This window comes from Lepidochelys olivacea (assembly GCF_965140295.1).
Source record: "Lepidochelys olivacea isolate rLepOli2 genome assembly, chromosome: 3".
In the NCBI taxonomy this organism is placed as follows: Eukaryota; Metazoa; Chordata; order Testudines; family Cheloniidae; genus Lepidochelys; species Lepidochelys olivacea.
Window position 1 is genome coordinate 244,267 of NC_140413.1, and position 14,250 is coordinate 258,516.

At 46.7% G+C, this 14,250-nt stretch overlaps 1 protein-coding gene across 1 annotated transcript in view; it reads left to right on the forward strand.

The window, feature by feature from the left end:
• The window catches only part of ZNF512 (zinc finger protein 512), a 64,459-nt gene extending 53,452 nt beyond the window's left edge, over positions 1-11,007 (forward strand). The window contains 3 exon segments of the mRNA XM_084624063.1: positions 7,052-7,114; positions 8,372-8,470; positions 8,813-11,007. Of these exon segments, the coding sequence (XP_084480189.1) occupies positions 7,052-7,114; positions 8,372-8,470; positions 8,813-9,124 (474 nt within the window). The 3' untranslated portion in view covers positions 9,125-11,007.
• The last annotated feature ends 3,243 nt before the right edge of the window (positions 11,008-14,250 follow it).

The following is a 14,250-nucleotide window of genomic DNA, read 5'->3' on the forward strand; positions in this document are numbered from 1 at the left end:
AGATCCTTGATGATGCATTGGAGAGGTTTTAGTTGGGGGCTGAAGGTGATGGCTAGTGGCGTTCTGTTTTCTTCTTTGTTGGGCCTGTCCTGTAGTAGGTAACTTCTGGGTACTCTTCTGGTTCTGTCAATCTGTTTCTTCACTTCAGCAGGTGGGTATTGTAGTTGTAAGAACGCTTGATAGAGATCTTTTAGGTGTTTGCCTCTCTCTGATGCAAATGCTTGTATCGTAGAGCTTGGCTGTAGAAATGGATCGTGTGGTGTGGTCTGGATGAAAGCTGGAGGCATGTAGGTAGGCATAGCGGTCAGTAGGTTTCTGGTATAGGGTGGTGTTTATGTGACCATCGCTTATTAGCACCGTAGTGTCCAGGAAGCAGATCTCTTGTGTGGACTGGACCAGGCTGAGGTTGATGGTGGGATGGAAATTGTTGAAATCGTGGTGGAATTCCTCAAGGGCTTCTTTTCCATGGGTCTAGATGATGAAGATGTCATCAGTGTAGCACAAGTAGAGTAAGGGCATTAGGGGACAGGAACTGAGGAAGCGTTGTTCTAAGTCAGCCATAAAAATGTTGGCATACTGTGGGGCCATGCAGGTACCCATAGCAGTGCTGCTGATCTGAAGGTATACATTGTCCCCAAATGTCAAATAGTTATGGGTGAGGACAAAGTCACAAAGTTAAGCCACCAGGTTTGCCGGGACATTATCGGGGATACTGTTCCTGACTGCTTGTAGTCCATCTTTGTGCGGAATGTTGGTGTAGAGGGCTTCTACATCCATAGTGGCCAGGATGGTGTTTTCAGGAAGGTCATCAATGGATTGTAGTTTCCTCAGGAAGTCAGTGGTGTCTCGAAGGTAGCTGGGAGTGCTGGTAGCGTAGGGCCTGAGGAGGGAGTCTACATAGCCGGACAATCCTGCTGTCAGGGTGCCAATGCCTGAGATGATGGGGTGTCCAGGATTTCCAAGTTTATGGATCTTGGGTAGCAGATAGAATACCCCTGGTCGGGGTTCCAGGGGTGTGTCCGTGCGGATTTGTTCTTCTGCTTTTTCAGGGAGTTTCTTGAGCAGATGCTGTAGTTTCTTTTGGTAACCCTCAGTGGGATCAGAAGGTAATGGCTTGTAGAAAGTGGTGTTGGAGAGCTGCCAAGCAGCCTCTTGTTCATATTACGACCTATTCATGGTGACAACAGCATCTCCTCTGTCAGCCTTTTTGATTATGATGTCAGAGTTGTTTCTGAGGTTGTGGGTGGCATTGTGTTCTGCACGGCTGAGGTTATGGGGCAAGTGATGTTGCTTTTCCACAATTTCAGCCTGTGCATGTCGGCAGAAGCACTCTGTGTAGAAGTCCAGTCTGTTGTTTCGACCTTCCGGAGGAGTGCACCCAGAATCCTTCTTTTTGTAGTGTTGGTAGGAAGGTCTCTGTGGGTTAGTATGTTGTTCAGAGGTGTGTTGGAAATATTCCTTGAGTTGGAGACGTCGAAAATAGGATTCTAGGTCACCACAGAACTGTATCATGTTCGTGGGGGTGGAGGGGCAAAAGGGGAGTCCCCGAGATAGGCCTGGACTGGAGCCCAGAATCTAGGATCCTTCCACTGTGCAGGGCCCTAGAGCCTGGGCTCCAGCCCAAACCCAAAAGTCTACACTGCAGTGAAACAGCCCCACAGCCCGAGTCAGCTGGCATGTGACAGCCGTGGGTGTCAGGCTATGTCTACGCAGCAATTAATGTCCTTTATGGCTAACCCAGGCTAAGAACTGGGAATCATTTTCATATGTTTCGTAATCCTTTCTACTTGTGGTATGTCTACACAGCAATGTAAGCCTTGGGTTAGTGGGATTTGAGTCAGCTGACCCGTGTTAGGAACTTTGGGCTTGAGCGTCTACACTGCATTTTAACCCCAGGTTAAGGATTTTCTGACCCATGCTTGAGCCTAGGACTCCGGTGTCCACACTGCTGTGCACAGATCCGAGTCAAAGTAACCCTGTCCCCGTGTGAACACTCTAGCCCTACGAAAGTGGTATACTGTGGGAAAACTCTGCTGCCCACCCTGTTTCCTAACTGGGACAATACCATTGATGGGACTCAGGTGCCCCAAAGAGCACATGATACATAAACTGCATAGTTAGGTCCTTTGATTGCTGTCTCAGTAGAATGACGGAAGTTTGAGAAAAGGAGTACTTGTGGCACCTTAGAGACTAACCAATTTATTTGAGCACAAGCTTTCGTGAGCTACAGCTCACTTCATCGGATGCATACTATGGAAAAGCAGCATCACTTGCCCCATAACCTCAGCCATGCGGAACACAATGCCATCCACAGCCTCAGAAACAACTCTGATATGATAATCAAAAAGGCTGACAAAGGAGGTGCTGTTGTCATCATGAATAGGTCGGAATATGAACAAGAGGCTGCTCGGCAGCTCTCCAACACCACTTTCTACAAGCCATTACCCTCTGATCCCACTGAGAAATGGCTTGTAGAAAGTGGTGTTGGAGAGCTGCCGAGCAGCCTCTTGTTCATATTCCGACCTAGTCATCATGACAACAGCACCTCCTTTGTCAGCCTTTTTGATTATGATGTCAGAGTTGTTTCTGAGGCTGTGGATGACATTGTGTTCCGCACGGCTGAGATTATGGGGCAAGTGATGCTGCTTTTCCACAATTTCAGCCCGTGCATGTCGGCGGAAGCGCTCTATGTAGAAGTCCAGTCTGCTGTTTTGACCTTCAGGGAGGAGTCCACCTAGAATCCTTCTTTTCGTAGTGTTGGTAGGGAGGTCTCTGTGGATTAGTATGTTGTTCAGAGGTATGTTGGAAATATTCCTTGAGTCGGAGACGTCGAAAATAGGATTCTAGGTCACCACAGAACTGTATCATGTTCGTGGGGGTGGAGGGGCAGAAGGAGAGGCCCCGAGATAGGACAGCTGCTTCTGCTGAGCTGAGAGTATAGTTGGATAGGTTAACAATATTGCTGGGTGGGTTGAGGGAACCATTGCTGTGGCCCCTTGTGGCATGTAGTAGTTTAGAAAGTTTAGTGTCCTTTTTCTTTTGTAGAGCAGCAAAGTGTGTGTTGTAAATGGCTTGTCTAGTTTTAGTAAAGTCCAGCCACGAGGAAGTTTGTGTGGAAGGTTGGTTTTTTATGAGAGTATCCATTTTTGAGAGCTCATTCTTAATCTTTCCCTGTTTGCTGTAGAGGATGTTGATCAGGTGGTTCCGCAGTTTCTTTGAGAGCGTGTGGCACAAGCTGTCAGCATAGTCTGTGTGGTATGTAGATTGTAATGAATTTTTTACGTTCAGTCCTTTTGGTACGATGTCCATCTGTTTGCATTTGGAAAGGAAGATGATGTCTGTCTGTATCTGTACAAGTTTTTTCATGCAGTTGATAGATTTCCAGTCCATACGGCTAAATGCAGTGCCTTGCATAATGACAGGTTTCAGAGTAACAGCCATGTTAGTCTGTATTTGCAAAAAGAAAAGGAGTACTTCTGGCACCTTAGAGACTAACCAATTTATTTGAGCATAAGGTTTTGTGACCTAGAGCTCACTTCATCGGATGCATACTGTGGAAAAGCAGCATCCACTTGCCTCATAACCTCAGCCATGCGGAACACAATGCCATCCACAGCCTCAGAAACAACTCTGACATCATAATCAAAAAGGCTGACAGAGAAGGTGCTGTTGTCATCATGAATATGAACAAGAGGCTGCTCGGCAGCTCTCCAACACCACTTTCTACAAGCCATTACCCTCTGATCCCACTGAGAGTTACCAAAAGAAACTACAGCATTTGCTCAAGAAACTCCCTAAAAAAGCACAAGATCAAATCCGCACAAACACACCCCTGGAACACCTGGGATATTCTATCTACTACCCAAGACCATAAACCTGGAAATCCTGGACGCCCCATCATCTCAGGCATTGGCACCCTGACAGCAGGATCGTCTGGCTATGTAGACTCCCTCCTCAGGCCCTACGCTACCAACACTCCCAGCTACCTTCGAGACACCACTGACTTCCTGAGGAAACTACAATCCATTGGTGATCTTCCTGAAAACACCATCCTGGCCGCTATGGATGTAGACGCCCTCTACACCAACATTCCACACAAAGATGGACTACAAGCCGTCAGAAACAGTATCCCCGATAATGTCACGGCTAACCTGGTGGCTGAACTTTGTGACTTTGTCCTTACCCATAACTATTTGACATTTGGGGACAATGTATACCTTCAGATCAGCGGCACTGCTATGGGTACCTGCATGGCCCCACAGTATGCCAACATTTTTATGGCTGACTTAGAACAATGCTTCCTCAGCTCTCGTCCCCTAACGCCACTACTCTACTTGTGCTATATTGATGACATCTTCATCATCCGGACCCATGGAAATTCCACCACGATTTCAACAATTTCCATCCCACCATCAACCTCAGCCTGGTCCAGTCCACACAAGAGATCCACTTCCTGGACACTACAGTGCTAATGAATGATGGTCACATAAACACCACCCTATACCGGAAACCTACTGACCGCTATTCCTACCTACATGCCTCCAGCTTTCACCCTGACCACACCACACGATCCATCGTCTACAGCCAAGCTCTGCGATACAATCGCAATTGCTCCAACCCCTCAGACAGAAACAAACACCTACAAGATCTCTATCAAGCATTCTTACAACTACAGTACCCACCTGCGGAAGTGAAGAAACAGATTGATAGAGCCAGAAGAGTTCCCAGAAGTCACCTACTACAGGACAGGCCTAACAAAGAAATAACAGAACGCCACTAGCCATCACCTTCAGCCCCCAACTAAAACCCCTCCAACGCATTATTAAGGATCTACAACCTATCCTGAAGGATGATCCAACACTCTCACAAATCTTGGGAGACAGGCCAGTCCTTGCCTACAGACAGCCCCCCAACCTGAAGCAAATACTCACCAGCAACCACATACCACAACAAAAACACTAACCCAGGAACCTATCCTTGCAACAAAGCCCGTTGCCAACTGTGTCCACATATCTATTCAGGGGACGCCATCATAGGGCCTAATCACATCAGCCACACTATCAGAGGCTCGTTCACCTGCACATCCACCAATGTGATATATGCCATCATGTGCCCGCAATGCCACTCTGCCATGTATATTGGTCAAACTGAACAGTCTCTACGTAAAAGAATAAATGGACACAAATCAGATGTCAAGAATTATAACATTCATAAACCAGTCGGAGAACACTTCCATCTCTCTGGTCACTCAATTACAGACATGAAAGTTGCGATATTACAACAAAAAAACTTCAAATCCAGACTCCAACGAGAAACTGTTGAATTGGAATTCATTTGCAAATTGGATACAATTAACTTAGGCTTGAATAGAGACTGGGAGTGGCTAAGTCATTATGCAAGGTAACCTATTTCCCCTTGTTTTTTCCTATGCCCCCCCCCTTCCTCAGACGTTCTTGTTAAACCCTGGATTTGTGCTGGAAGTGGCCCACCTTGATTATCATACACATTGTAAGGAGAGTGATCACTTTAGATAAGCTATTACCAGCAGGAGAGTGGGGTGTGGGGAGGTATTTTTTCATGCTTTGTGTGTATAAAAAGTCTTCTACACTTTCCACAGTATGCATCCGATGAAGTGAGCTGTAGCTCACGAAAGCTTATGCTCGAATAAATTGGTTAGTCTCTAAGGTACCACAAGTACTCCTTTTCTTTTTGCGAATACAGACTAACACGGCCGTTACTGAAACCGGAAGTTTGAGAAGGGTTTATACTGAACTTACACAGCACCACTCCGGTTTGGCCCAGCCACTCCTCCATCATGATGGGGAGGCTGCCAGGTCAGATTTGAGCCTCTGCTCTTCCAAGGGGTTAGAGTAATCCAAAAGGAAAAGTGAAAATACCGCCCCAGTCCATGAGAGGGGCCATGTCCCCACAGCCTCATGCAGGGCAAAGACCAGTAGTCTTAGGAGGAAAGTCTGGGCTCCTTATCCCTTGTGTGTCCATACAAACCAAGTCTGAGTCCCAGAATGCTGGAAATAAAAGTAAGGAAAAACTGATCTCTCTGTTTCTTTAGTGGGCCCAGGATGCTCTCGAAGTTTCACCAGCAGATAGACCTTGTTTCCTGGGGCTGAGGAGTTCAGCGCTAGCTCTTTGCTCCTGAAAGCCACCCACAGGCTGTGCCTGAGCCAGTAGTCTCCCTTTTAAGGACCCACCGTTCTCTAGGACTGACAGGCCTAACAGGTGCAACAGGTTGGGATTGTTTGAACCCAGAGGAACTCTTTAACTCCTCCTCGAATGGGATGGGGCTGCCCCACCACAACCCTGTCTCTGCAATGGACCTTGCTGTGGTTTTTTTAGGGCTCTATCATCAACATGCCTTGGAGTATTATAATGTTCTGCATGTGTGGTTACCCTCAGAAATGGCAGAGGGCCCAGTGCAGCAGCCACTGCTCCAGCAGCATTTTCCACATGAAGCATGTTGCCCCCTGTGCTCCATATTCTGCACTGGCTTCCCTGTGAGCACAATTCAAGGTGTTGTGATTGGTGTTCAAAGCACTACGGGGTCTAGTCATAGAGGTGCCCCTTTCCCAATGACAGCTGGGTCCATTGAGGTCAGCTGCAGTACTTTCCCCATCTGTGAGTGTGGAGGATGAGTCCTAGACTCTGGTAATTACCCTCACCCGTTTCTCTGATAGAGCCCAGGTTTGTGGACCTTCAGGGCATGATGCAAACCCTATCAGTTCACTCAGGAGTTTAGTAGAATGGGCATCTCTATCAGCAGCTCATTGCTGGCTAGAGTCTCTTTATTTTGTCTGAGATTTGCACACTTGCCCAGAGGTGAGAATTTATTTCATTTACTGGAGTCTTAAACAAATCTATGTGCAGAGGGCTCTCTTCTCCCCATTCCTGTCATGTCTGGTCTTATAAAACTGTATATCCTTTTTTTGCTTTCTCCCTTCAAGGATGGATCATTCCAGAAGAAAAAGCATTTCTGTGCATGGGAACTGATTTCTCAACTGTCTTGCTGACAGCTGTTGCCCTTCTCTCATTTCAGGGCTGTGAGTCTGTATATGGCAGTGTCTCAGGACTCAAATCTCACCTTGGCACCTGCACCTTGGTTTGTACCATTTCTATACAATCTCTTTCATATGTGCACTCCCACAGGTATTGTTCCCCAGATACCTGCATATCAGAGTCATTGGCCTGCTGGATCCTTGTCTGTCAATGTTCTTTAGAATCATAGAATATCAGGGTTGGAAGGGACCTCAGGAGGTCATCTAGTCCAACCCCCTGTTCAAAGCAGGACCAATTCCCAACTAAATTATCCCAGCCAGGGCTTTGTCAAGCCTGACCTTAAAAACCTCTAAGGAACGAGATTCCACCACCTCCCTAGGTAACCCATTCCAGTGCTTCACCACCCTCCTAGTGAAAAAGTTTTTCCTAATATCCAACCTAAACCTCCCCCACTGCAACTTGAGACCATTACTCCTTGTTCTGTCATCTGCTACCACTGAGAACAGTCTAGAGCCGTCCTCTTTGGACCCCCTTTCAGGTAGTTGAAAGCAGCTATCAAATCTCCCATCATTCTTCACTTCTGCAGACTAAACAATCCCAGTTCCCTCAGCCTCTCCTCATAAGTCATGTGTTCCAGCCCCCTGATTAATTTTTGTTGCCCTCTGCTGGATGTTTTCCAATTTTTCCACATCCTTCTTGTAGTGTGGGATCCAAAACTGGACACAGTACTCCAGATGAGGCCTCACCAATGTCGACTAGAGGGGAATGATCACATCCCTCGATCTGCTGGCAATGCCCTGACATATACATCCCAAAATGCCATTAGCCTTCTTGGCAACAAGGGCACACTGTTGACTCATACCCAGCTTCTTGTCCACTGTAACCCCTAGGTCCTTAGCCCCTTAGGGTCCTTAATAGCCCCTTCTCCACAGTTTCTGACTGCCTCGCCACATCTTAATGGATCCGCATCACAGATGTGCTGTGAGGCAGTAAGACTGTGTGTCCCTTGCACCTGTACCTGAGTCACTGTCCTGCCTGCAATCCTATGGCTACAAGAGCACCTTTACCAGGTACTCCCCCTGTGTGAGACCTGCAAGGCCTCCAGCAGTGATGGAGGTTACTTGAGGAGTAGCTGGAGCTGGTTCCACCCTCATTCTCTCAGGGCGCACTTGGGCATCAGTGTCTGTGCTGCTGTGGCTCGAGTGCTCGCCCTCTGGGATGAGTTAAGGGATTTTGTGCTCTGTCTCCTCACTGCTGGATCATGTCTGGCCATGCCTTGGGTGCAAGGTCTGGGCCTTTCAGCATCACTGGGCAGAGAGGAGGGTGACATCTGGTGATGTGTTTTCTGTTTTGGTGGCAGGGAGACTTTGTGGCTGGGAAATACAAGTGTCTCCTGTGTGAGAAGGAATTCATATCAGAGAGCGGGGTCAAGTATCACATCAACTCTGTGCATGCTGAGGTGAGAAGAGCCGCGGTGCCCTGTCCCCTTCAAAGGGATGGGGGGAAAGTGCCATGTCCTAGCCCTTGTCCCATGCTGCTGCCACTCTTTTTTCATTTTGCCAGCACCTTCCATATCCTGCAGTATTAGCCAACCCATTGCAGAATCCAGTGTGCCCCCAGAGAGCAGGATAAAATCTGCCCAGCAACTGGTAAAAATAACACTGTGCTGGCCAGCCTCATTCTCGGATCCCATTTCTCTGCTAATCCCTACCCTGTGGGTGGTTCCAGCAGTGGAATAGGACAGGCACTCCCATTATATCTCCTCCCCCCAGTACTAACCCTCTGCTTCTGAACCCTCCAGGACTGGTTTGATGTGAATACCACTAACAAAAAAAGCTTTGAGAAGCTGATGAAAATCCGCCAAAGAGAAGATGAGCAGAGGAAGCAGCGAAAGAAGCGTACTGCAGCCCGGAGCAGGAAGAAGAGGTCTGGGACTGTGTCTGCCAAGAAGTTCCTTGGTGCAGGGGCCGAGAAAAGCAGAAGAAGGAGTAAGAGGGGGCGTTCCCAGCTGGTGGACAGTGAGAGCAGGAGCAGCGAGGAGGAGGAGGAGGAGCCTCAAGCTGCACAGAGAACAGAAACTCCAAAGAACATCCGCAAACGGGGCAGGAAATAGATCATTGGAGGCAGAGGAACTAGGCAGTTCTAGGAAGCCAGGAGCCCAGGTCATGGCACAGCAGTCACTCCCTCCCGTGGACAGTGGCGCTAGCCGTGTATCCAGTGTAGTTTGTGCCCTAATTACAGGCTGAGTTCAGGTTATGTTAGTTGCTTATTTAGTGATTTTAAATATTTTAGTCTCCATTACAGCTCTCTGTTTTTGTTGTCCTCCTCTTAGGGATCCTCAGCTTTGGTGAGGGCAGGTTTCCTTGATGGAAGGATGTGTCCTTTTATGGGATCTCTAGGACTGGGTGTGCAGGTCTCAGCTGGGGGAGAGATTTTCTTTGGGGTAGTGTGTGCAGATCCTGGGCAGTTTCTGGGTTGGGGCACAGATGCTCCGGCTTGATCACCTGCAGCCCAATGCTATCTCAGGTGCTTAAAGGGCCCACCTCTGAGACTCAGACACTTGAGTGCTGTCTCCCTTTTAGGTTATTGCCATAAAGCACCATCCTTTACTACACTAATCTGCAAACTCGACACTGCCCAGCAGTTTAGGAACCCAGGCCTGCCTGATGAGGTAGGACATCATCCTGTCAAAAGCAGGAGTGTTTGCAGTGGGCTAATGTACCCTTCAGCACCTGCCTCCTTTAAGGCTGTGCACTGACTGGTCCCTAAAAGTGGGGAGGGAGCTCTTCCTCCAGTCTGTGGCTAGAGACCAACTGTCTGTACCCTTGCCTTCCAGAGGCATGTGGCAGCAAGCTTGTCTGCCAGCACAGTGCAGTCTGGGTATGTGTAAGATCCGTGCAGATGGCTTGTGCTGTGTTATCGGTTCACAGTTCATAACAGCCACCCCCCACCTGCTGGACAGAGCTCATACACAGTAGCAAAGCACTGTGTATTGCTGCCATGGGGTGGCCTTGCCCTAGTTTGGTGTCCTTCTTCTCTCTCAAGCCGTAGTAGGCGCTGCTTCTCCTTGTAAGTGAGCTCTGCAGATGCCCTTTCCCCTGAGCTAGCTGTGGCCTGCTCCTGCCACCTTTACCAGGACAAGCCTTATGTAATGGGCCTTCCTGTGTATTGGTGTCAGGGCTGGAGGGAGGGGGTCCTGTTTACCTGTTGAATTAAGTTTTAATTTAACGCATGGTGAGTGTTTTGCCATGTTCCACTTGTACAGCAGAGCCAGTTGAGACCCGTAAATGCGTAACATCTCTGGAAGGCATAGGCACCCCCATTCTCTGCTGGGCAGAGAGGGGGCCTGCAGGATTTGTGATGTCAGACCACATTCCCTGACAGGGAAAACTGCAGGATTTGATGTCTCTTTACCCTCTCCTCTCTTGTCCTACTACAGTTCCCTGCCTCAGCTGGCTCTTTAGTTTGATACATAAGGATTCAGTTAGCAGGATCCGGCACTCAACAGTACCCTTCGTGTCTCGCTGCAGTGAAAGCTTCCACCTCAGCCAAAGTTGCTGGTGCTGAAATTCACAGAGGACTCCCTGAGGTGCACAGGGCACAGACAGGTTTATTTGTGTTTGTTTCTAGCAGTAATGTTCGTTCACCCGTATAATCAAATGCTTTTGTGGCTGGGGGTGGGACCCAAGCTCTCCCCGGCCATGGCCATTTTACAGAAGCTATACCCTAATGTGCGTAGAGTGAAGCAAATTACCCCCGCCTCTTGCCTCGTGCAAACTAACACCCATGGCGATTGTTGGACTCTGCATGCAATGCTCCATTCTGATCTAGGTGCAGCAGCTGCATTTCATGCTGGAACCTGCAGTTGTCATGGATTGCAGTGCTGTATTAAAGAGGCAGGTTTCTGGGCTCTTCTATAGAGGCTGTGAAATGTGTGGTCAGAGCAGCAGGATCAGGATCAGAACAAAATGAAATAAAATGTCACCAGTGCAAGAATGTGATTTCTTGTTTCTTTGGTGTATAGTGTCTTTAGAATCTTCCCCATTTTAGCAGTATGGGGCAGAAGAGTGCAGAACTACCTGCTCGTTGCAATACGACGTGTGCCCTTAAGCACTGAGGCAAAGGGCACTCACTTTCAGTTTTTCAACCACTTCTCTATCCAGCACTCCAACCCTCCTCACAGCCTGTTGCATTAATGTAGATGAAATATGTGGGCAGAAAGAGTCAAAGGCATATATTAGGAACAAAAAGAATTCTAACAGTGCTGTTGGTCCATTACTAGATGGAAATGGTAAAATTGTCAATAATCAGAAAAGGCAGAAGTGCTCAATAAATATGTCTGCTGGGGGTGGGGAGAGGATGTAGTCATGTCATATATGATCAAAAAGAAAAGGAGGACTTGTGGCACCTTAGAGACTAACCAATTTATTTGAGCATAAGCTTTTGTGAGCTACAGCTCACTTCATCCGATGCAGCTCACGAAAGCTTATGCTCAAATAAATTGGTTAGTCTCTAAGGTGCCACAAGTCCTCCTTTTCTTTTTGCGAATACAGACTAACACGGCTGCTACTCTGAAACATATATGATAACACTCTTGCCACTTCACTAGTAGCTCTGGAGGATGTTAAAAAGCAGCTATTAAAGTTTGACATTTTTATATCAGCAGGTCCATATAACTTTAATCCAGTTTTAAAGAGTTTTAAAAAAGCTGGCTGAGGCGCTCACTGAACCTTTAATGTTGATTTTCAGTAAATCTTGGAAGACTGGGGAAGTTTTAGAAGACAGCTAGTATTGGGTCAACAATTAAAAAGGGTAAATGGAATGACCTGGGTAATTATAGGCCAGTCATTCTGATTTTGATACCAGGCAAGATAATGGAGTAGCTGATACAGAGCTCAATAAAGAATCAAAAGGATGGTAATATAAATTAATATCAATCAACATGGGTTTATGGAAAATAGGTCCTGTCAAACCTACTTGATATATTTTTTTAATAAGATTACAAGTTTGGTTGATAAAGGTAATAGTGTTGATGTATTAGACTTCCGTAAGGCATTTGACTTGGTACTGCACAACATTTTAATGAAAAAACCAGAACAATATAAACTTAACCGAGCACACATTAAATGGATTAAAAGCTGGCTAACTGGTAAGTCTCAAAATGTAATTGTAAATGGGGAATCATCATTGAGCAGATGTTTTTCTGTTGGTATCCTGCAAGGATTGGGTCTTGGCCCTGCACTAGTTAACATTTTTGTCAATTACCTGGAAGAAAACATACAGTCATCACCAAGAAGGTTTGCAGATCTCACAAATATTGGGAGAGAGGTAAATACTGACGAGGACAGGTCACTGATACAGAGTGATCAGGATGGCCTGGTAAGCTGGGCGCAAACAAACAATATGTGTTTTAATATCTTTAATATGTAAATGTATGCATCTAGGAACAAAAAATGTAAGCCATGGAGGACTCTATCCTGGGAAGCAGTGACTCTGGAAAAAAATAATTGCGGATCCTGGTGTATAATCAGGTGAAAATGAGGACCCCAGTGTGGTGCTGTGGTCAAAAGGTCTAATGCAATCTTTTGATGTATAAACAGGAGTCTTGACAGGTTTCAGAGTAGCAGCTGTGTTAGTCTGTATCTGCAAAAAGAAAAGGAGTACTTGTGGCACCTTAGAAACTAACAAATTTATTTGAGCATAAGCTTTCGTGAGCTACAGCTCACTTCATTGTATGCATTCAGTGGAAAATACAGCGGGGAGATTTATATACACAGAGAACATGAAACAATGGGTGTTACCTACACACTGTAAGGAGAGTGATCAGGTAAGGTGAGCTATTATCAGCGGGGGGGGGGGGGGAGGGAACCTTTTGTAGTGATAATCAAGGTGGACCATTTCCAGCAGTTGACAAGAATGCCTGGGGAGGGGGAGGAAGGGGGGAATAAACATGGGGAAATAGTTTTACTTTGTGTAATGACCCATCCACTCCCAGTCTTTATTCAAGCCTAAGTTAATTGTATTCAGTTTGCAAATTAATTCCAATTCAGCAGTCTCTCGTTGGAGTTTGTTTTTGAAGTTTTTTTGTTGAAGAATTGCCACTTTTAGGTCTGTAATTGAGTGACCAAAGAGATGGAAGTGTTCTCCGACTGGTTTTTGAATGTTATAATTCTTGACGTTTGATTTGTGTCCATTTATTCTTTTACGTAGAGACTGTCCAGTTTGACCAATGTACATGGCAGAGGGGCATTGCTGGCACATGATGGCATATACCACATTGGTAGATGTGCAGGTGAACGAGCCTCTGATGGTGTGGCTGATGTGATTAGGCCCTATGATGGTGTCCCCTGAATAGATCTGTGGACACAGTTGGCAACGGGCTTTGTTGCAAGGATAGGTTCCTGGGTTAGTGGTTCTGTTGTGTGGTATGTGGTTGCTGGTGAGTATTTGCTTCAGGTTGGGGGGCTGTCTGTAAGCAAGGACTGGCCTGTCTCCCAAGATCTGAGAGAGTGATGGGTCACCCTTCAGGATAGGTTGTAGATCCTTGATGATGCGTTGGAGAGGTTTTAGTTGGGGGCTGAAGGTGATGGCTAGTGGTGTTCTGTTATTTCCTTGTTGGGCCTGTCCTGTAGTAGGTGACTTCTGGGTACTCTTCTGGCTCTGTCAATCAGTTTCTTCACTTCAGCAGGTGGGTATTGTAGTTGTAAGAATGCTTGATAGAGATCTTGTAGGTGTTTGTTTCTGTCTGAGGGGTTGGAGCAAATGCGGCTGTATCGTAGAGCACGGCTGTAGACAATGGATCATGTGATGTGGTCTGGGTGAAAGCTGGAGTCATGTAGGTAGGAATAGCGGTCAGTAGGTTTCCGGTATAGGGTGGTGTTTATGTGAGCATTGCTTATTAGCACCGTAGTGTCCAGGAAGTGGATCTCTTGTGTGGACTGGTCCAGGCTGAGGTTGATGGTGGGATGGAAATTGTTGAAATCGTGGTGGAATTCCTCTAGGGCTTCTTGAGTAGGAGAAGAGAGATTTTACCTCTGTAGGTGGCACTGTTAAATTGGAGAGGGGCCAGAGAAGACCCATGATAATGGTTAGAGGATTAGAAACCATGTCTTATAGAGATTTGAGCTCCTTGAGTCTATGTATTTAGCTTAACAAAGAAGATGGTTAAGAGAGAACTTGATTACCATCTATAAGTACCAACGGGGGGATAAATGTTTAATAATGGGCACTTCACTCTAG